This window comes from Acanthopagrus latus, chromosome 12 (genome assembly GCF_904848185.1).
Source record: "Acanthopagrus latus isolate v.2019 chromosome 12, fAcaLat1.1, whole genome shotgun sequence".
Taxonomy (NCBI): Eukaryota; Metazoa; Chordata; class Actinopteri; order Spariformes; family Sparidae; genus Acanthopagrus; species Acanthopagrus latus.
This window is the reverse complement of record NC_051050.1, coordinates 24,562,228-24,585,682: the sequence shown is the minus strand read 5'-3', so window position 1 is coordinate 24,585,682 and position 23,455 is coordinate 24,562,228. Positions and strand designations below refer to the sequence as shown.

The 23,455-nt window shown below is 40.8% G+C and overlaps 3 protein-coding genes across 5 annotated transcripts; 2 read left to right on the top strand and 1 right to left on the bottom strand.

Annotated features, from left to right (window-relative positions):
• Positions 1 to 690: 690 nt before the first annotated feature.
• Positions 691 to 2,368, top strand: LOC119029404 (placenta-specific gene 8 protein-like). The gene is made up of 4 exons (XM_037116187.1): positions 691 to 838; positions 1,025 to 1,122; positions 1,215 to 1,339; positions 1,744 to 2,368. Exons 2-4 carry the CDS (start codon positions 1,038 to 1,040, stop codon positions 1,846 to 1,848), a joined length of 315 nt encoding a protein of 104 aa, XP_036972082.1. The 5' UTR covers positions 691 to 838; positions 1,025 to 1,037; the 3' UTR covers positions 1,849 to 2,368.
• Positions 2,369 to 5,212: 2,844 nt separating this feature from the next.
• Positions 5,213 to 9,468, bottom strand: cops4 (COP9 constitutive photomorphogenic homolog subunit 4 (Arabidopsis)). The gene is made up of 10 exons (XM_037118207.1): positions 9,314 to 9,468; positions 8,633 to 8,712; positions 8,389 to 8,540; positions 8,179 to 8,282; positions 7,935 to 8,088; positions 7,344 to 7,494; positions 7,069 to 7,239; positions 6,795 to 6,910; positions 6,532 to 6,616; positions 5,213 to 5,850 (listed from the first exon to the last, which is right to left on the bottom strand). Exons 1-10 carry the CDS (start codon positions 9,385 to 9,387, stop codon positions 5,717 to 5,719), a joined length of 1,221 nt encoding a protein of 406 aa, XP_036974102.1. The 5' UTR covers positions 9,388 to 9,468; the 3' UTR covers positions 5,213 to 5,716.
• A 1,632-nt stretch (positions 9,469 to 11,100) lies between these two features.
• lin54 (lin-54 DREAM MuvB core complex component) lies at positions 11,101 to 20,831 on the top strand. Of its 3 annotated transcripts, none has more exons than XM_037117843.1 (14): positions 11,101 to 11,245; positions 14,054 to 14,853; positions 15,959 to 16,064; positions 16,165 to 16,295; positions 16,904 to 17,059; positions 17,197 to 17,398; positions 17,535 to 17,608; positions 17,683 to 17,877; positions 17,970 to 18,061; positions 18,516 to 18,587; positions 18,729 to 18,831; positions 18,917 to 19,054; positions 19,145 to 19,347; positions 19,776 to 20,831. In XM_037117843.1, the coding sequence occupies exons 2-14, from the start codon at positions 14,104 to 14,106 to the stop codon at positions 19,975 to 19,977; spliced, it is 2,424 nt and encodes an 807-aa protein (XP_036973738.1). In that variant the 5' UTR covers positions 11,101 to 11,245; positions 14,054 to 14,103; the 3' UTR covers positions 19,978 to 20,831. The 3 variants fall into 3 exon arrangements, with proteins under 3 accessions (XP_036973738.1, XP_036973736.1, XP_036973737.1); XM_037117841.1 differs by having other exon boundaries at positions 17,161 to 17,398; XM_037117842.1 differs by lacking the exon at positions 11,101 to 11,245 and adding an exon at positions 11,346 to 11,951 and having other exon boundaries at positions 17,161 to 17,398.
• The last annotated feature ends 2,624 nt before the right edge of the window (positions 20,832 to 23,455 follow it).

Sequence of the window (23,455 nt, the reverse complement as noted above, 5' to 3'; positions counted from 1 at the left end):
GAACGGAAAAGTATATAAATACGACTGTAAATAAGTAAAGAGGCAAATTAAATCAAATATCAATTTATGTTCTGTTTCATTAATTAATATATGCTTTTATCATAAACATTACTTTAAGTGTATTTAATGGCATATTAATTTATTTTCTATGTATTTATTTATTTAGGCAGATTTGGTTCTCCATAGGTTTGTATGTCACCACAGTTCTTTATATCATTATATATTATTTTAGGTTTTACATGACATAATTCTTATTATTCGCCAAACATGTTCTAAAACATGCTTCATCACACTCTTCTCTATCTTTTCCTACATTATCATTATTATTATTATTATGAACATATTATATATCATAACCATTATTATTTATTTGTTTTACTCTGTACTCGGGTTGCAAATGAGATTCTGATTTCAGAGAGACCTCCTTACTAAATAACGTACGTCTACTGTTACATATAAAAAGCCTGATTGTGTTTTTAACATGACTTTGATTGACATGTCACCAGAGTTGAACTTTCATGTACAGTTCACATTTGCATCAAAGGGTTTTTTCCTACATTTGAATAAAACATGAAACTTCCTCAGGTGTGTGTGTGTGTGTGTGTGTTTCCTGAAATGACGTGCACAGAGGAGAGTCACACATTTAAGTTTTATGGCAGTGTTATGTCCTCGATGTAGGTGAAGGTGTGTTCACTGATGTTGACCTTAACTGGAACTTCCTGCACAATAAAAGCTATGTAGTCATCAACAGCTACTTTAAATCCACTCACTCCGTCTCTGGTCTCAGTCAGTCGTCTCCTCCGTCAGCTTCACCGACCCTCCACTCTTCAGCCATCTGGTAAGATTTACCTCCTCCTCCTCCTGAACGACTGCTCGATATCCTGAACTCATGTCTCATTTTGTTTGATGTTCAAAAGAGGGTTTATACTTATCTCTGCTGAAGGAAAACACACATGTAATGATCTCAAAATGGGGCCCAGAGAACAGAGATAAGAACAAAACATCATTTTTTTCGCCCTCACAGAATCACCTCCATCATGCCTGTGACCATGCAACCAGGACGAGTTCAGCAAACTGAGTTCCAGACCGGCACGTTTGACTGCTGCGACGACTGTGGAACTTGTGAGCGCTCCTTCCTTTTTTCTTTGAAAGCACGTTCACAGTTACACCTGCAGGCAAGATGTAGATTTTGTGTTTTCTTCCCTCCGAGTCAGGCTGCTACGGTTTCTTCTGCTACTACTGCCTCGGCTGCTCCATCGCCAGCGACATGAACGAGTGCTGCCTGTGTGGCTTGGGGATGCCGATCCGCAGCGTCTACAGGACCAAATACAACATCAAGGTAAGTTCACAGTGGACGTGAGGAGCTGGATGACAGTGATGATACTACCTTTAATGAGGTTATCGCATGTGTACAACTAAACAAACTCATGTTGACCTTAAAAGACGCAAGACATGGATTTACAAGAAGAAATAAAATCCTTAAAGGAACAGTCCCCCCCCCAAATTAAATTCAAATGTTGACATACTTACATTTTTAAAACAGGCTTGTTACTTTAGTTTGAACACATTTCAAGGGGAATTATTATATTTTGAGTCACTGCGAAGTGATTTTAACAACGTGGCTGTTTGGTCTATGAACCTCATACAGACTTTCAGACGTTGTCAGACTGAACCTCAGATCATCCAACAGAAGTTCATCCTGATACACCTTCTAAGTGTGTGTGTGTGTGTTTGTGTTTGCAGGGGTCAATGTGTAAAGACTTCATGGTCACCCTGTGCTGTCCATACTGTGCCACCTGCCAGCTGAAGAGGGACATCGACCGCAGAAAGGAACAAGGCATTTTCTAAACACATGTTCATTTACAAAAAGCCTCACATGTTCCACTTAATGATCCGTGGGGTTATCGTAACGCAGCTGTCCAAATGGAAAGTCACATGTCTGTTTTATACCTTAGAATTAGATTATTGTACTTGATTACATGCTGTCACAACATGTGGTAAATCTGCTGTGCTGGCTGAAGCGCCTGTGTATGCAGCCAATTGCGTAAGATTTTTATGAAGGTCTATAAAGCATAATATAACATTTGAATGGACTATCACATGATAGACTGTTCAAATGACCCACATTCTTCCTGACAGTAAAATATTAGTCGGCTGGGACAAAAACACGACTGTGGATCTGAGCTGCAGTCGTATTTTTGTGAGGAAGATTGATTTAAATTACAAAAGACATGTACGGTTTTCTATAAAAAGCTTCAAAATGCCTGTAAGTCTATTAAATGGATGCTGATGAACTTGTGACCTGGATACTAAATATCTGTTAAACTGTTATTGTAAAACAAGTCATTAAATTTGAATTAGAAGTCTCTTTCTTTCCATTTTGTTTGGTAATTTTTTTCACTTTTGTCGAGTGTCGGTTATTATGCAAATGTCGGGAAAAGAGAAGTGCACAAAGTCATGTGAAGAAAATCAGGAAACAAACAGAAATCAAATTTGCTTCTGTGTTTACCTCCATTTGCATCATTTCCACATACAGCCATGTTGGGTATTTTACTGAAGTACCTATTCTGCATCATGTCTCCTGCACCAGCCTGGTGTGAACCTGTGTGTGGTGATGATCAGGGAGTATGATGATATCATCCACTACATCAGAAATGGCTCAGGTGAACAGGTTAACGGTGAATTCAGGTACGCTGTGATTATGGAACTAGATTTTACTTTCCACAGTAACTGAATTATCTATGTTGCATCGTATCTGCTGAACCAAACAAGATGAGACAGAAAAGTTGTTTCCTGTCTCATGTTTTGATGCATGTTGTGAAGATTTAACACAGAAGCTATAAAGATTAGATTATATCTCCCTATAAAAGCAAGGAATCTCTGTGTGTGTGTGTGTGTGTTCCTCAAATATCTCTGCAGATCAGGATCAGACTGACCTGAGAGTTTCAACATGGCTGCTGTTTGGTTCAAGGGTGTGCAACATCAGATTCGTTTGAACTACAATGATACCGTTAATAAATTATTTCATAAATGCTTTACCAATTCCGCCAGCATTGTCCACCACAGCCACCATAGTCACGTGCGCACCAGAGCCAATCACTTCTACTACACACCTTAAGAAACAAGCCGATTCATACCTGCAGCGTGCGAGCTGGACTGGGATTTTGCCGGTTCGGTCCATTATGTGCATCTAAACTGACTGTTGTGGATTAATGAGGCTAAACGTGTCCAGACCGAGTCTGTTCCGGTCTGAGGAGATCCGGAGACGCGCGGACAACAAAGTGGAATCTGGATCTGGATGTTGGTGTGTAGCTAGCTGCTAGCCGCTAGCCGCTAACACGGCCCACCTCCCGAGTCGAGGGACGCACCGGCAGGTCCAAAACCGGACTTAGGGTAAATAATGTCCGTCACGCTTTTTCGCGAACATTGCAACACGTTTGCTTTGTGTCTGGTGCAGGAAGAAACGGTAAAAACGGACTTTTGTCACGAAAGTAGCAGCAAGTTTGGTTGTTGAGGAACGGGAAGTTGTGGGAGGGACGGAGGCGGATGAGTGACAGGCAACGACGGTCGGTATAGAGACAGACAACGATATTGAGAGTTGAGAGATTTGTGACATTTAGCGTGTTTGGAGTGTGTAGTTAGTGTGTTATGTAGTGTTTGGTGTGGTGTGTTTAGTGTGTAGTGGAGTTGGTTTTTGTTTAATGAGTCAAAAAAAATGAGGAGACTAAATGTGGAGCAGACAGTGCAGCTCTTCATTCAGCTGAAGGAGCTCAGGCAGACCTGAGCACTGACTGCATTTAAATGTAAATAGTTACATATAACTTTGTAAATTTTTAAAATGTATGCACATATTTAGCAAACAACAATTTATATTCGCATTATAAGTAATAAAAAAATGGTTTGTTAAACATATTTGTGGTTTTCACAGAAAAAAAAGAGTATTTTTTTCTTTTTTTGTGATTTTTTGGCCATTGTGCTAATACAGTATGTCAAAAATAAAAATAACTGTACAGTCACACAGGTGAGGTTGTGCTGAAAATAATGACACCAAGTAAATAGTTTTTAAGGTGAAATATAATGGCAAAATCAAAAATAGTCAAAAACGGCCAATTATACCCTGGAATGTCAGATTTCACAACAAACCTAAATATCCCTGACATCCCACCTTCAAACACAGCCTCATTTGGCCATCCATGAAAAAGCTACTTAACCTCCCACTTTTCTATAGGAATACATATTTCCTACGGGCACTGCACTGGTTAGATTAAAGAGTAGAATAATATTCAATATATATTTTGGGCGGAAGGAAAAATGGCTGCCTCTGAATGTTTTTGCTTCGGCTCCATGTCTGAGAAATTTCAGGGCTCCAAACTCTAAAAGTTTTATGCTTTTATGATAAAGTGACATTTTAACACATCATCTGGACTTTATCCTCTAAATTCTGATGTCTGTCATTTATAGGATGCTTAATATGATTTTTGGTCTCTGGGATGGATTTTGACACATGATTACTCAAAAAGTACACAGTGAAAGTACTTCATATTATTCATGCAAGTAATTTAGGAAGTACTAAGTTCAGCAGTATATGAATCTTGGACTACGTATGGCAATAATGTTTTGTTTCCACAGGTAGGATACCTTCATGATACCTTGAGTTTATTACTGGGAATAATTACTGTGATTTCCACCTGTGATAGGAGAGAGATAAAATACATGACCTGTTTTGTCCCCGATGGTCCATCAGCTCATCTGGCGGTGACAGTTTACGGTCAACAGTGTTGTCAGTGTGAATATTTAAAAAAGTATCGTGAAGGTCTTTACGAAAAGAAACTCTTCTTTTCCAAATAATGACTATGTCAGAACGACATAGAAATTCATTACGTGGAGATACTGAATAAATCCTCAACAGGACACTGCTGAGACATCTGCAGGAGGGCATGACTTCTGATTTAAAGGGGCTCTGCAGGATGTTGTGATGTGACCTTCCCCGTCTCTCTAGGTTACCTACGGCCCATATTGTCTTAGTTGCCTGTTTCAGCTGTTGCACTGTGGATTTCTTTGTGAAGGACTCGGATTAGGTCTTCCACGTCAGTCCAAAGGATGTGACTTAAACTAACACACGACCTGCAACACAACAGAGAAGCTCCACACAGCCCGTTTAAATCATTTCACTTAATTATTACAGAAGCAGAAAATAACAACAAAAAAACAATTTCTCTTAGCTTTGAATTTAATTCTCTTTGCTGATATTCTTTAAATGTGGACTGAGAGGGTTTTACATGGATAAATCCGGAGTCACGTGACAGATGTTTGTGCATCAGTATGTTAAATTAAAACACAGGAATGTGTTGAACATGAAAACTTAAACACACCAGGCGTTCAGATCTTTTACTTCCTTTTCACCCTGTTACATGTCAGCTATCGGAATAATCGTGTCCACATTTTTTTAACATGCTGAGAGAATCGCACCTTAAAGTTACATTACACCTCGTGTGATCACATCCCTGCCAGACACTGAACTTTTTTCCCAGTCAGCAAAGATGTAAATCAGTGTTCTTTGAAAATATAAACAAGTGATGGTGATGACAGAGACGCTCTCCTCGGCTGTTTTTCATCACCAGGACTGAAGTGCAGACGTTTTGACCAGAAAGATGAAAGGTGGAGAGGCTGAGGGAGCAGTTTGGGTTTTTTTTAATTCTGAGAGTGGTGCCGATGTTTACTGGGTCATCTGGGTTTCCATCGCCTGTGCAGCCCATTCTGGAGCAGCCGTACGGATCTTTTCTAACAGGTTGTTGACCTGGAAACACAGAGACTGGATCTGCTTGTCCCACGTAGGAAGAGGTTCCCGTGCTGCAAGAGATAAAAGATTAGAATGATATCAAACAACTGTGTGTGACTTTTAATGGCTGCTGTAGACCTGAGCATGAGCAGGGAAGCTGCTTTCTACTGTTTGTTGTCACTCCTGTTTGAAAAGGCTGCCCCCTGCTGGTCGCTGACGGTTAGTTTAATGAGCCAAATCATAATGTAAACACTGTAAGACAAAGTTTGGGTCACTTTATTTTTTCCCCTTGAGAGGAATCTGTCTTGGATAAAGGGAAGTGCTGCATCAAACTAGATGTTCCAATAAAAAACAAATTAATAAGAGCGTGGGAAGATAAACAATCAGGCAAGTTGATCAGAGTCAAGCTTCTAAAATTAATTATTAAATGCATCTGTCAAGTAGGGGTGTCACAATTCTCCAAGTCTGCAATTCAAATTGACGTTGAATTTCAGGGTCATAATTTCAGTCCAGTCGATTCTTTCAGCTGTGCTATGTTTAACACTTTTATGTTCTGTAAACTGTCACTTGTCACATACATAGTATGAATATCACTACAGTGGATCCCACAATATGTATGACACTAAACACTCTTGTAAGTGTGAACTAAACAAAGAAATCTACAAAAAATTAAGCAGTTTTTGGACTTTGGTTCACAAATCAAAGTTCTGTTTGATATCAAATATAAGATCAGACCAGCTGTCGTTACTCACTCTCAAAGTGTACTATGCCATCTATCTGGTCGATGAAGCCATTCATGCGTCCTTCTGTGATCATCTGTGAAGCAATTTTCTCAGCCTGAATACAAACAGAAGAAGCTGATGTTTCAATGCATGTTATGGAAAATAAACAGCAGCAAAGGTGACTTTCATGAAGTAAAAAGATGAATCGCTTGTAGTCGTCTTTTAACTGTGGGTTCAAAAATAAATACACTTTTTTAAGAGTTGTGGCTACACTGATCTAATCAATGTCTGACCTTTGCTGGGGGGATTTCCAACAGTGCTCCTAGTTCTTCAAACGTGATGTTGTTGTACAGTTTACTGGCAGACAGCAGGTTGTGTTCGATCACAGCTCTGTCGAGGATGCTGGAACCTGCGAGGGGGAGAACACACAACATTAGCTGCAGTCATCATGTAGTAAAATGTTATCTTGCATCAAAAGGAGCAATCTGGACTTTTTTTAAGAAACAACAGACTCCATTCATACATCAAATATTAAAAAAACATATAAAGCTAATTGTCTCGACTCACCGTCTGCTGTGGTGGCTTTCTGGTGGGGCATCAGCATGGCAGCAAACTCCTGCAGCTGGTTCCCTCTGATAATTCGATCAAGGTACATCTTCTCCAGAATGCCGTAGGTGGCCAGCTGCTGACAGCGCTCATCCTTAAACAGAGTGGCCAGCATACGGGATCGCTGCTGGCCTACAACACATACAAGTAGTTTAGTTTTAGTAGTATTCCACTTTGTTTTGTCCTTTTATCTTGTCGTTGAAAATATTGTCGTAAACACACAAGTCCTAGTGTACCTGCTGAAGCCAGTATGGTGCAGTTCAGGGCATGTTTCAGTGCCTCCAGACGTTCAGTCTCATGGACGATTGACTTATAAGACAGCTCATTGTATCGTTGTGCAGCTTCAATGAACTTCCTCCTGAAGTCGAGGACTCTGGCATAGCACACCTGACAAGGAGAGCTGCATGAGACACCGATCCAAACAACTACAGGTACACAGGTATACAGCAATATCCCCATAATTATTCATTTAGGTAGGGCTGCAACTAATGACTTTATTATTGATTATATCACTTATTCCATCTCTTTTCTATGATGAAAAAAAAGTTCCCTCTTAATTTACTGTCATGAAATGACAAAGAACAGCGACATTCTTGAATTTAAGAAGCTGGAACCACAATTTTTGTTTGAAATATAAACAAAACAATGTATCAATCATCTAAACAGTTGCTGGCTCTTTTTTTTTTTTTTTTTTACAATCAACTAATCGTATAATCGACTAATTATTGCAGCTCTAAATTTAAGCACCTTGTTTACATTCAACTGAAAAAAAATAGCAGTAATGCAGATACAACCAAAGGCAGTGAGGTCACAGAGGGATCTTGTACCTTATAGTGAATCTGCAGCTGCTCATTAGACGACTCATTCTGAAGCAATGACGCTCTGTTGATGTACGCCTCTGCCTGCACTGGATCATCGTCCTCCAGGTAGAGACGGGCAATTTTCAGATATGTATCCAACTTATAGTCCACATTGTATTGCCTACGAGGGGAAATAAAGAGGTTTTTGAAGAGCTGGAAATGTCACAAAACATTGAACATAAGGAAATGAATCTGCCATTAGCTGACTTACTTCTGTCCTGTTTCGAGGGGAATTCCAACTAAAACCTGGGCAGCGTTCCTCCAGTCGCCCTCTTTTTCATAAATGGTTGCTAAGTGCTGTCTGATGGAGGCTACCTGAGAATCCGCAAGGACACCGTTTGATTACACATGTCAGTAGGAATACTGAGGTTTATATTTACTGACCTTATGAAGGCTTGTGAGAGTGTGTGAGGGCACTTACCTGTTCCTCAAAGGAGATGACCCGCGGCTGAATCTTTTCCAGGGTGAAGTGATACACGGCTTTCGCTGTGGCATCAGGCAGGTTGGGCAGATGTGTGCAGAAGTCTGTGAGTAGCTGTCTCGAGATGACGAGACTGACATTTTCATTGACCACTGACCGCGAGACAAACAACATGGTTAGATATCCTGTTTACAGCCAAATGTACAAAGCGTGTTGTGTAGAAAGAACTGGGGGGGCAGCATACTTGCTTCAACAAAGGCCTTCAAGGATTCCAGTTGATCTGCATCTGTAAACTGAATGGCCTTGTCCAAAATCTGTCGATACCTACAAAAGATTTCACAGGTCAGAGAGCACACCAGTTTAAACTGATGAATGGACATTAAACAGGCTGAGACAGTAACATGGTGTGTTACGTATAAACACAAATTGACTATAAAGCTCAGAGGTAAACACAAAGTCATACTTTGTTTTGATATGTCATAACATTATAATAAAATATTAGTTACAACAAAAACACGTCTGTGTTCATTTCTTTATGAATTAATAATTATAACGCAATATTGGATGAATATCGCGCAAGTAATCGCAGCAACTCTCACGTTAACTGATTAGCACAAGTTCCGACTCTGTTAGCTAATGCTATGCTGTTCCCAGCTAGCAAACAGCAGCCGTTAGTTTCATGCTATTAAGATGAAAATTTAACAGCACTGTCAATGTTGGTGTTACAGCCTAAAGAAGAATTTGTTCAAATAAGTGCTCCGGTAAACAGTTAACGTTTACCTAGCTCAGCGTGGCTAATGTGGCTAGGTAGCGAACATTAGCTTAGCTTGATCCATCACAGCTATCCCGTTCCAAGCTAACAGTTACTTTCTGCATGTGGCTGCTGTTTGCATGTAAACTGTTTTCTGGAACTAGCGTGACATACTTGGCGGCAAGATCTTTGTGAGATCCTGTTGAATTCATCAGCTGTGCCAGCTCCTGCCTCACTTCGGTCGCCATTGTTGCCCGTCGAAGTGTCAACAAGACCGGCTTCCTCCGCCAAGAAGGGAGCGGGACTTCCGGTGTGCGTGCCCGCCGTGAACGCGTGCACCTCGCGGGAGCGCGCACGCACAGCGAAAAGAAGTTGTGATTTTTATACAACGCGCAGTTTAAAGACTAAATATTAGTTTTCATGGGATCATTTTATCGTTCTAGCCTCTCAAGTGTCACATTCATCATTTTTATCATCTTAATGTATTGTCAATAACATGTTCTCAGTGTTTTTTAAAAATGTTTTCAAACCAAAAAAATCAATTGATTAAAATACTCGGCAGATTAATCACTAATAAAGTCATCATTGTTTCTATAGTTGTCCTTTTGTCTGCTATGATGACCTTATTTCCCTTTGAGGATTAATAAATAATCTATCTATCTATCTATCTATCTATCTATCTATCTATCTATCTATCTATCTATCTATCTATCTATCTATCTATCTATCTATCTATCTATCTATCTATCTATCTATCTATCTATCTATCCACCTCAGCCAACCACAACAGTAAAGTAATGCTTTTACATTAATGCATGACAGGTGATATAATGTAATGATATATCATAGTTATGGTATTCTTCTGGCTTGAGCACTTTTACACCATGTACTGTAAAAAAAAAATTGCATGCATGTCATGGTTTCAGATATAGTTCAAGTAAATATCATTAAAAAATGTGTTAGAAACTATATTTAATACCTAAGTGCACAAAATTAGCTCTGTCAAATCCTTGTAGCTACATTTGTGTTGGTTATAAAGCTTTGCATTCAGAATCAAATGAGCAAAATGATCTCTGTTAAAAAAAAGTAAAATGACCTGAAGGCATGTCTTAATCAATCAGTATTTTATATCATAGGATTTACTTTTTCATCCAAAGGCAATAATGAAATAAGATGGACATGTGGCAGCACCAGGAGCAGCCCTGACCCTGCCGCTGACTCAACATCTTCAGCCTTTTACCTGCAGAAACACACTCAGGACAGAAAGCTACCAACTGTGATGTTGATACCACAAAGTCAAAGCTTACATCCAAAGCTATAGTGGTGTATTTTACATTTAACTGTCTTTTAGGACATTGAGAGGAGACCGATGCTGTCATTACTCTGCTCTGAGGTTTCCCACACAGTAATGTTAGTCAGGGTTAATTCATTATTCAGAATATCTGTAAAAAATAATGAATGATATTCATTCTACAGGGTTTATTTAGATTTATCACGGACAATATGTAAGAACTGGTCACATATAGTTTGAATTTCCTTCTTCTAAACTACACAGCGCTCTGATAATGTTTGATTGCATTGGTATCATTTTGGACAGTAAAGATTAAAGTTTACTGTTAACTGTAAAATATCCTGCCAGTGTTACATATCACTGCCACAGGCATGTTTTATAAAATGTCCGATAAATAAATAAAATATAAAATGCTAAATAAACAAACGCTCTTTGTTTTCATGAACGAAAATACAAAATTTCATACAGTTTGTTTATATGTGGCGGACCCTGCCAACTTTGCCAACACTATTCTGGGACCTTATTTTTTCCTTCGAGAACAGCTTGTTTATTCACTGATGGAAACAGTTTGTATTATTACTTCATCAGTATTGTAAATATTACATTTGTGAGACTCCTTTAAATCAATGGCGGAGTTGTGTCGGTGAAGTTTTGTGCTGTACCTTTAAGAAAAACGTAGCCGTGACGTAGGGCGCGGAGGGCGTGGTCGACTTGTGAAATGTCAGGGAGGAATGGCGCTCGGCGCGGTATTTTGAACAATCGCCTTTTGCTTTCCTCGCTTTATCTGGAAACGTTGCCCAGCGTAAATACCTCGGGTAAGCAGCACGACGTGTCGGGCCGTCCTGGGCTTCGCTACACCGCATTCAGCAGGAAGCCGCACACTTAAAAAAAGTGTTCAGTGTTGAGAATGTTGTGCTAGCTAGCTTGGGTTAGCAGCCTCAGCAAGTTTGCTAGTACAGTTGTCCTGCCCGCTGGGCTGGCTTGATGAAGCTGATCATGATGATGATGATGATGATGATAAAGATGGTTAAGGGTTTGACACCAGCGGAGAGCACCGAGGGGGACAGGATACCCCCTGGAACTGAGCAATTACATCACTCTTTGTTCTGAGATAAAGTTTGGTGTGTGCTAACAGAAATTATTACGCCAAGTGAAGTTAACTGCGTCCGCAAATGTAAAGTAAAAGCTAGGTTAACTTAGCTGAACACTGAGACGTAACGTCATGGAGTTGTTTTGGTGGGACGGTAAAGCGACTTCTGCATTAACTGTTCACACTCAGTAACGTTTCACTGTTATATATGATAAAAGCACAAGTTAGCACTGTTAGCTGCTTCTACACTACTGAACCGGGATCCTCCTGCTGTATCTGACGTGCTTCTGGTGTGGAAACGGATCCTGGATGTGTGTGTGTGTCTTGAATGGCTTAAAATACAATTTCAGCTGAAATGTATAATTTATAACTGGTAGGGCCCGGCTAACTTCACTTACAGACACAAACCACAGGCTTACCCACGCTCTCAGGTAAATGTAATGGGTCCTTTAGTTGTTGAGTGCATTGTCTGGCTGAAATGTTCTAATCCAGATGGATGTCTCAAGTGACAGGAGGGATTGTTGAGAGCTAGCATTGTTTACGTTGAGTGTGCTAAGTTTGTGACAGCAGCACGCAGAGACCAGCGAGTTTATCCTCAGCTCTCATGTAGCTGCTCTGTTTCTTTCTGTTGGCTAAGTGTTTTTTAAGCTCAGTGTAAATAAGAGTAAACGAATTCCCCTCATTCTCTGTAGCTCAGCGTTAGCCGGGCAAGCTAACAGAGTTGATGACGAGGTAAAAATGGCGGATCTTTCGAAATCCAACCCCGGCCTGAAATAGTAACGCAGCCAGCAAACAGCTTGTCGCTTTTCTCTCTCACTCTTTGCTCCAACAGGGGACACTTCTGGGATGTTCTGGGGTTTTTTTTTTAATTATTATTTTTTGGTTACAGATATTAGCACGGTTTAATGTGTGGACGTGAACACAGTCAGAGCAGTTAGCCGCCGTGTGTGTGTGTGTGTTTGGGGTGGGAAGGGTTCATATGTGTGGATTAATGTTGAGCAGAGAGCTGCAGGACAAAGATCCGCCTGAGATGATCGCTGCGGCCTAGCTAACCTCACCATCAGCTGTCAGGCTGTGTCAGAGCTCAGCCGTGACTCACTCACAGGACACCCCTCCATTGATAAAATCTCACGTCGATACTCAAAACTAATTCACCGGCAGAAAGTTATCAAACCGGGCATTTTAGCAGTAAACACGGCTAAACTCGTTAGCTTCAACTGCCTCGATGGTTTGTTTATATTTCCTGTGAAGCCTTTTGCAAGCAGACTGCAGAGCTGTCCAACTGTTTATTAACTATGTGAAGCATTACAGCATATATATATATATATATATATATATATATATATATATATATATATATATATATATATATATATATATATATATATATATAATATAATATAATATAATATAATATAATATAATATAATAATTGTATTTGCAATTAGGATGCAACAGCTATCTGTATTCAACATACCTGAGATAAGTTGCATGCATGCATTAGGCACCATGATGCATTTTGTGCAGTTGATATAATCATAATAATAATAGTGATAAATGTTATTTCTTTAATTGATTAAATAAAAATCCATGTTGTACCCAGAGAGCCCAGCCCTCACGGGTTTACAGGATGACAGAAATACAGTTGCAGCGGTTAAACATTTGATTGTGAAATTACAAACTTTTTTGCAGCTCGGTCTCACACAGTTTTTTCTACCTCCTGCTTGTCAGAAACAAATCTGCTTTTAAAAAAAAAAGGTTCACTTCCTGAAGCACAGCTCATGGACCGTTTTTCTTGTTGCTGATCTCCTGGAGATCACAAAGTATTTTGTTATGAAAAATCAAGTCACTCAAATTGACCAAGGATTCTAACTATTTTTGCACAAAGATTACCATGTGAGACGCCTCAGTTAAAGCTTAATTAAAGGAGCTAAGATGAGGAATAAAATAATTAAACAGGCAAAATTAGAGGAAAGAAATAGGGGGTAATAGTAATGCAAAAGCGAGATACACAAAATAATCATCTAAGGAGAAGAAGAGGAATGTTAAATATTTTAATCATCTATCTTTTCACACTACATCTCAGTTTTGCATAAACCACAGGATACATTTCCGTTATCTGGCTTCACTGACGCTAACAAATCACACTTAGTGGTCACATGAAAGAGATTAACGACTCGATAAGTCAGGTTCTCTACATCAAACCATGAGTACGTTCATATAAAAGAGAGAATCAACTAGAAGCAGAGTGGAATATTTTATAAAGAACATTAAACTGTCATCCGGATAATGAAAGAAGTTAAACTCATAATTCAGGCGTACCCCATTACGTTTCCTAGCTCCTGGTTTTCTTTTCAACAGTGACACAAACAGTAAAACAGCTTAGAAACACTAGAGGGAGAAATATTGTCTATTTTCACTTTAAATAATTACAAATACAAAAGGAAATGTTTCTGAAGAGCTTGAAGTGTATTGAACTACAATGTATGTGTTGAGTTGAAAAATATAACCATTTTTTTTGTGTTGCTGACAGATGATTGCATTGTTCTTCGGGGATTAACAGACAGCTGAGACGTTGCCAGCATGGATGTGGTGTCGCCAGAGCTCAACAGCCTTCTTCCTGATGAGATCATGGACACTGAGGCCATAGAGGACATCCCTCACTCCCAACCCGATGGCACCGCGGTCCAGTCCGAGCCCAGCGATGACACATCGGTCCCGATGGAGACGGATACACCCATGTCCTCAGAGAACTTGAGCCTGTGTTCGGATGCCACTTCTACAGAACACACACAGACTGTGACCTCCTCCATCGCCATGGACTCCACGTTCCCCATCAGCTCCATGAGTCAGCTTCCTTTGTCCATATCCACATCGTCCCCTCTTCTTACCATCAAACCATCCATGGCTACTTCCATAGCCACCACCAAAACTACAGACAGTGTGACTGGGACTGTTTCTACGAGTGGTTTGCAGAAGCTCACGGCTCCGTTCACCATCTCTCCCGCAAACCACCAGATCATTCTCAACAAGGTGGCTTCATCTCAAGCCACAGAGGCAGCAAAGTCTGCAGGTTCTCAGCCGCAGGTCATCAAGCAGGAAGGACAGAAACTTTTGGTCACAGCCATAGGAAAGTCAGGGCAGCCTATAGTGCTGCAGCTGCCCCACACAGGCAGCAAGCCTGGTGTTTCACAGACTTCAGGAGACATCAAATCTCCTGCGCCACAGTTTAAAGTGGTGACAATCGGTGGGAGGTCGGAGCTGAAGCCTGTGGTGGGAACCGCAGGGAACCAGGTGACCACATTACAGGCCCAGCAGCTGAAGACTGTACAGGTAACAGAGATCGTTTTGTGTCATTGCAAGATTTAAACAAGTTGAGCTTAAGCCACTGGGGATGAAGAATTAACTGAAATATTACGACTGTCTGAAGTGGGTGCAAGAGTTCGACCGCATGTCGAGGGTGTGAATAACGTCATGACTTTAGGATGGAATCTAGATCAGACATAACTAATTTTCCAGTGTCATGGCACCTGTTTCAGTTGTATTTTTAAAGACAGCCAGCCAGTGTGGCTGGTTAAACTGTGTGTTTTTGGATTTTGAAGGTGAAACAACAGGCAGTCAGGGAAAAGATTGCAACTGAAGTGAAGTTGTTTGCTCTGATGCTGTTGACCCTTTATCTTCTCCTGCACACCTGTCAATTTCCCAGGTGTGCTAAAATTTGCCCTGTGAATTGTGGCGTTGTAACACGAACTGTAGAGTTAAATCGCTTTACAGAAGATGATGAGCGTGTTTGGAGAAATGCAAAAATATGCTGTTTTGATAAACACATACAAGACTGTGCAGCTCATATAGAGATGGACAGTTGAGGTCAGACTTCATCTTCATTGCTTAGTAATCAGTTTATTACTTTCTCTATTAATTTATTAGTTTGGTCTAGACGTTCTCAAATGTCTTTTGTTGTCCACAACCCAAATATATTCACTTTACTGTCATGGAGGAAGAAAAAAATCATATTTAAGAATCTTGAATCAGAGAATTTTGACCTGTTTTGTCCTAACAGGTCACTCAGACCTATTAGCTGATTATCAAAATAGTTGGCGAGTAATTTAATAGTTGATAACTGATCGATTAATCAGTGTTGCTCTACTTTCTATTCCAATTAAAGTACTTTTAGAGCAGATGAACTAGTGATGCACAGATCCACACAGGTGATGCTGCAGATCACCTCTTCACTTGTGGTAAACTAAATACATTTTCTTAGTCACTGACATCATATCATTAAAATCAGAACAAGCTGTAAAAACAAACATGTTAAATCAATAAGATGAGATGAAGACACAACAAAAGAAACTAAAAATCTACCAGTTAAACTAGACCCTTTATGAATTCAAAATGTTATGATTGTGTGAGTTGAATGCACGTTCTTCTCCCTGAACAGATTTCTAAGAAAACACCAACGTCCTCGGCAGCACCGATCAAGTTTATCATTACAAAAACTGTTAACAGCAAAGGTCCCCAGACGTCAGTGTCTCCTGTTATTGCAGGTAAGTTTATTCTTTATTCAAGCGTTCAGATGTTTCCTCTGTTCTGTTTATCTGTTGTAACAAAGCCACATTTTCTAAATCTTGTGTTGTGTGTTCGTAGGACGGGTCCTGACACAGAGTTCTCCAGTGATGCCCCAAAGGACCATCACGCTCTCGGAGCCTCACAACACCAGTATACAAAGTATCCCCGGCAAAAAGATCGCCATTTCACCCCTTAAGACTCCCAGCAAGGTAACATCTACACCTGATTCCTCATTGACAAAATAAAGGTGTTGTGTTGTGTTTCTCCACTTTATTTCAGTTTTGACAGACTGCAGGTTTTTGACAGGTTCGCAAGGTTTTACAGATATCAGCTGTAGAGATGTCTGCCTTCTCACCAGTTTAATGGAACTAGATGACACTCGGCTTGCGGTTCTCAGAGCACCCAAAAAATCTATTTGATAAACTCAACAGCAATGTCTCCTTCAAGAAGTCATGATTAGGTTTCTCAAGATAACTATAAAAGCTTATGGAGTAAAACTGTGAGGAAAACTTCCCAGGTGAGAGAGTTCATCTACTCCTGGACGGGAGGCTCGTGCTCTTGAAAGCGTGGGATGTAAATATTAATGGCATCCTTCTCGGCTGAGTTTTAATATTAGCAAACTTAGTTAGCAAGACTCTCGTCCACAAGTAGATAAACAAAATGAAACATTTCCTACATGAAACTGCTCACAACAAGGTGCGCAACTAACAGCACAAATATCTAGATGGATGAATGTTATTAAATGAATATCTGTGAGAATATATATGAGACATCTTTCAGGTCAGCAGTCAGCTCTCTCCATGTTCGTCTCTGTCAGGTGACTGTGGTTTCTGTGGCCTCCCCGACCTCCAACGCCTCTCAGAAGTCAGTGACGCTGCCTGTTAATGTAGCACTCGGCCAGCAGATCCTCGCAGTCCAGCAGTCCACATCTGCGTCTCCAGTCAAGGTGGCCACCAGCCAGAGCACAGCGCAGGTGAGATTAAAATGGAGACTGTGTTTGAAAACGTGCCTGGTCTCATGAAGTACTGTGGTAGTCGCAGGTCTCCAGTTTATATTTCTGTCATTTGGACTCAGAGCTCCATCTCCTGCTCTGAATCTGAACATTTTCAGAATCTAAAACCAGTCCAGTCTGTGGCTGTTGGAGGAGTCGGTGCCTCCCAGTTCAAGACCATCATCCCACTGGCCACCCAGCCCAACGTGCAGCAGATTCAGGTTCCAGGCAGCAGGTTCCACTACGTCCGCCTCGTCACGGCAACCACAGCCAGCAGCACGGGACAGCCCAGCGGTCCCAGCACCAGCTCCATACAGACAGGTGACTCACACACACACACACACACACACACACACACACACACACACACTGTTTGATGGTTTCTGATAACACACTTTACTTAAAGACACAGTGGAAGCTCTTCATGTGGAAGCTCATTATACTTGATGTCCCACAGCTAAACCCATGGTGGTGAGTACAGGAGCAGTGAGGATGTCTGTCCCCATCGTCCCAGCACAGACCATCAAGCAGGTAACTCCTCATTCAAACAGAGATTTATTCAAAATATCCCCAGAGCTGGAAATCATGGATCTTGTTCCCTGCAGGTTGCACCGAAGCCTTTGACGTCAGCGACAGTCGTCACCACCACTCAGACTCAGCAACGCCTCATCATGCCTGCCACTCCACTACCCCAGATCCAGCCCAACTTCACCAACCTCCCCCCCGGCACCGTCCTGGCTCCGGCTCCAGGAGGAGGGAACGTGGGCTACGCAGTTGTGCCAGCACAATACGTCACACAGGTGAGTGGTGTTGGGGAGCTTTTTTCATTCACCGCTCGTTGATATTCATGTGTTTTTATTTATTTCCTGTCATGTTTTCTGCGCCTCTGCAGCTCCAGCAGCCTCCGTTTGTGACCCTCTCCAGCAGCCCCAGTTTCCCAGCATCCACTGGTGTCCAGACTCAGGCCAGATTACCACTGAATGGGTGAGGAGGGACATGAAGACTGCTCTAATGACTCTCTATCATTTATCTGCAATTTGCTAGTGGAGAGGAAAATTTGTGTTGATATTAACTTTCTTAACTCAAATAGAAAATGGTAAAACTATCTTGTCTTCTCGGGACAGAGATTTGGCCTCGAGTCCCTGTTTTGTTGGACTTTGAAGTCGTGAATTTATTTGACTTGAGACTTGATGACTCACCTGACGTTTATGATTTCAGTTAAGTTTTTTTTTTTATCACTGTGGCTGCTCAGCCTCCATCGGTCACATGATGGCGGATAAAGATCTTTAATACAGGAGGCAGTGGCACCACGTTTAAGTAAAACATTATATTTTTAAAATAACCTCTGTTTTCTAAATTGTACTAACTGATACTGGATGGATCGGTTGATTGTGCTTCACTTTCATTTTAATCAAAGTTGTTGTTTGTTGTCTCACAGCGTGTCGGCGGCAGAGACGACTTCAAGACCGAGGAAACCTTGCAACTGCACCAAGTCACAGTGTCTCAAACTGTAAGTACGACTGAGGTTTAGTTTTGCGTTTGACGTGTGTGTGAATTGTCTGCTGGACAAATGATGTCGGCCCACTGATCCACGCTAACTCATTCTGATTCTGTCAGTTTTATTGAATAGAGCTCTGTTGTTCCTCCCCAGATACTGTGACTGTTTTGCAAATGGAGAGTTCTGCAATAATTGTAACTGCAATAACTGCTTCAATAACCTGGAGCATGAAACTGAACGTCTCAAAGCTATCAAGGTAAGCTGGAGATGTTTGTGTTGTTGGACTGAATCTCTTTCTCTCTGAGACGGATGAGTTAAGGTGAAACTGTGTTTCTCCTCAGACGTGTCTGGACCGGAACCCAGAGGCCTTCAAACCTAAAATCGGTAAAGGCAAAGAGGGCGAGTCAGACCGCCGGCACAGCAAAGGCTGCAACTGCAAACGATCAGGCTGCCTGAAGAACTACTGCGAGTGCTACGAGGTGGGCTGTATTATAACTTTATCTCTTCCCTTCATAATGACCTGTTGGGCTGTCGTTTACCATTGTTGTTTCCTTTGTTCCACCTCGAAGGCGAAGATCATGTGCTCGTCCATTTGTAAGTGCATCGGCTGTAAGAACTTCGAGGAGAGCCCGGAGAGGAAGACGCTGATGCACCTGGCCGACGCAGCAGAAGTCAGAGTGCAGCAGCAGACCGCAGCGAAGACCAAGCTGTCGTCACAGATCTCAGACCTGCTCATGCGGACGACGCCTGTTATCTCGAGTGGAGGCGGGAGGTACAGAAACACTTTTGTGCTGCAACAACAAGAAGTTACGAGTGCCACACATCTTATTATATATCTTGTTATTTTAACTGTAGAATTTCCCGAGAAGGATCATTTAAATTTTCCTTTTCACATTCAGTAGATTTATTTCATCTGTAGATCTTTGTCCTGATGACTTCAAGGTTTCCTGTTAGTCTGATACATATTAAGCCTGTTTTTTTTGTTTTTTTTCATTGCGTTCAGAACATTTTCAATTTACAGCTCGTAATGTCATCTCATTCTGTGTGTCTGGACAGATTTTTGATCTTAATTCTTTACCTCAGTACACACATTTCACAGTTTCTACTCTGAATTAATTTCGGATAATGTAACAGTAGCTGCTGACATGGAGGAGGTTGTTGTTTTCTCCCACTGAGCTCTTGTTTTTCGTCTCCCCACAGGCTGCCATACACGTTCGTAACGAAGGAGGTGCTTGAAGCGACATGCGAGTGCCTGCTGGAACAGGCCAAGAAGGCAGAACAGACTCATCAGCCTCAGGTGGAGGCAGAGAGGTTGATCCTGGAGGAGTTCGGACACTGCCTCATGAGGATAATCAACTCCGCGGGGAAAGCCAAAGCAGACTGTGCCTCCATCAACTGCTAGGCTGCAGCACTGTGGCTCTCCTCGCACTCTAACCCGCCCCGGCTGTGGGGCTGAGATGTATGGATTACTGTGCTCTCTGTCTTGGACCCCCGGGGTTTCCCTCCTGCAGGGAAAACGGGTTGTCTCCCTCATCAAATGGCCTGAAAGTAGATCCCCCTGCCCCGGGTACGCTACGGCTAGCTGGAATAATAAACATGGAACAGGTTTGCACTGTTCCCTGACTTAAACTGAAGGACAAATGGACGGAGCAGACCGCCTCGGATGGACCTTCATAAACTGCTTCACACGTGTTCGGCCGGCTGTGATGGACAGAAATGACTCTGAGCGAGTCGGTGCTGAACAGGAATTACGTTGTTTCTTCACTTTATTTTCCCTACGAGGTCCGATCACATCTGTTTTTCCTCCTCAAACCTTTGTTCTTCCATTTTATTCTGTTTCCTTTCATGCTTTCCCTTTTTTGAAGGTTTTTTTTTTTTTTTTTTTCGAAAAAGAAATGCCTGTAATTTTTACGTAATCATTTGTGCTGACAGTAGACAAACAGAACATGTATCTTTTGATATTTATTTTGACAAGTATTTGTAATCGTTGTGAGCGCTAATATGGTGTGGCTTATAGTGCTGCAAAATGTTAATTATTAACCTTGGCTAGGCTAAATTGTTTCTATGAAAATGAATTATCCTAAAGGTAAGATGAACACACACATAATGCATTATACACACATACACATGCACACACAGCACTGGTCAGAATAGTTGGAACATGGCGAGATTGGCGGAGGTACACAATTCTTCTGGTGCTGTTCTGTTTTATTAGTCACATGCTTACTGTACATTAAAAAAACATTGAGACAGAGATGACTTGTTAAATGTTGTTTCCTAACAAGAGGCGAGCAGCTGAAAGAAAGTATAACGTGCATTTTTCTATTTGTATTGTCAAAACTTTAAGCTTCGTGAACATGTTAGAGTGAAGAAGAGAGAACCAGAGTCTCTGAGTTCAGTGACACACATCTTGGCTAACATTAGCTTATGACTAATATATAATAATCTGGCTGTTTGGCATTGATAAACACTGCGTGAGTAATCCAAATAATTCCATATGCAGTCAAATGTGTTGCACTGGTGGTGAACACACCGTGAAAACAACCACCGCTGTGGATGAAAATCTACCTGACATGACTCGGATGTTTAAATGTGTTGCACTGGTAGTCGGCCATCATTAATAAACTAACATTAGCTACTGTTGCCCTCCGTTAGCTGAGCAGAGAAAAGCTCTCGAGGACCTGCATTAAGTCACATCCTTCCCGACTGTGGTGGAAAATCTGACCAAAGTCCTTCACAAAGAAACCAACAGTCCAACAGCTCTAAACTACTGACGGAGAGGGTCTCATTTCTCCTGTCATGTTATAATCTGCTCACATACGGCCAAAATGAAAGTGATAAATACATGTCATGTGTTTTAAATTACAACATATAGCCCCTTTAAGTTTAGTCTCATTTGCCGACTTCCCTATTCTGAAAGTAGCGACAGGCAACCAAATAAAGCGCACCCTTTACTTTGAGTGAACTCTCTTGGTTTGAACATTGTTGGAGATAATTTAAGTACAAGTCGTCAACAAATGTCTAGTTGTTTTGACTCATTTAAAATACATAATATGTAGGAATTCTACATTTAAATAAGTATTTGGATAACATGACACTTAATGTTCACAAATGATATATACTTTAATAAGAAAAAAAAAGTAAAAACTTTCACAGATCCATGCCTGTTATGGCTATTTACAAATAATAATAATAATTTTCACTTGGTATCTGGGAGAAGACAAATCTGTGCGCATGCTCAGTCTACAAGTCAGACAGTACTTCCCGGCAGCAGGTGGCGGCAACACGCTTCAAGACAAACGTGTCAATAAACCAGAAGAACAAGACGCCAAGCCGCCATGAAAAACTTAAGACTAGCGAAAGTGTGGGTCACTTGTAGCACGATGTCTTCAGGAGAAGTTAATATGTAAGACAGGAACAGTTGAATTTCACCTACAAGTGAAAAAACTCCAAGTTGTGAGCATACAATATAACAGCTGGCGGCACAGGTAGCTAGCTAGCTCGCGTTTCTTTTTTTAGCATGACTTTCAAACGGGGTTTGGTTTAGCAACGTTAGCTGATACTGTATCTGCACGTCGATGCTCCGTGTTGGGTAATTAGGTAAGTAAACTGCAGAGTATATTCATCATTACTGTGTTTTTAGTGTGAATGTGTTGCAGACCGAACAGTTGGCCCGCTTCACGCAGTAAACCCACCACCGCCAGAACACGTGGTCCAGAAAAGACAGCGTGTTCCTGTGCGCTACGCCGAACTCCAATTTAAAATAGGATTAATTCACTTTTCGACCAAGATTAACTCGTTTATAGAACACAACTCAATCATTTCCTGAAGTGTATACAGCCACTACTTAATTCGGCATACATCCTGGAAGCATAACTTTTTTCTTTCTTTTTTTTAAAAAAATATAGTAAAATGTGTTTAAATATAATCATGGTGCTTCGGATGGTTAACGTCTTAATTCTTGTTTGGCAGATCAACATAAGAAGAAGGCTGCAGTGAAGAGTGGGCCTGACATGCATGTATGTATTGTACTTATGTCATTCATGTAATGTAGTGAAAAGCCTTCCCAATGATTATACCAATCACTACCCATCTGACCCATTCAGTTGTCTGGGGGAGATTATTTACAGTTTCTAAATGAGGGTTCTGGCACTCAAATTTAAGAGCTTGTTGCTGTTTGTCAATCTTACTTTTCAATTTACTGGAATATCTGCTTTGTCCTTTCAGGATCGACCTGCAGAGGTGACGAAACTACATCTACTATAAGCACTTGACTGGTTTGTCTTTGTTCTCATTTCACGGTGTTTGAATAAATACAAGTTGTGAAGAAAAGTTGGTGTTTGTGTGTCTTGTTTTGGGGGTATGTTTAGAGAAAGTGTTTCACAATTTGGTTTTCTTTCCTACTTTTTAAATAAAAACATTTTAATGTCTTTATCTACTGCAATAGCCCCACATTAAATGCTTAAATGTAAATGTTCCACTTTTTCCAGATTCTGTTAATTGCACTTGTGAAGAAAATGTAAAGGTGCATAGCTAAATGTTTTGCCCCCTTGTTCAAATAAAACATTAATATATATGAATACAGTAAACATGCACTCCATTTTAGGATCCTGAGACAAATGGGAGTTTACAGTACTCAGAATTAGTGATATGAGTGCATGTGCAATGAAAATAACACGAGCTGCATCAGTTCTGTGAACCAAAAATATTTGCAAAATAAAAATTGATGTCTCAGAATAAGTAATCAGGAGAAACACAAATTTTGAGTGGTTAAATTGAATCTTACTGGGACAAAAAGGGTATAAGAAAATAAAAAAATATTGTGAACATGAGGGAAATGATAAAATGTGCTTTTTTCTTTTAAAAAAAAGAAAAAGAAA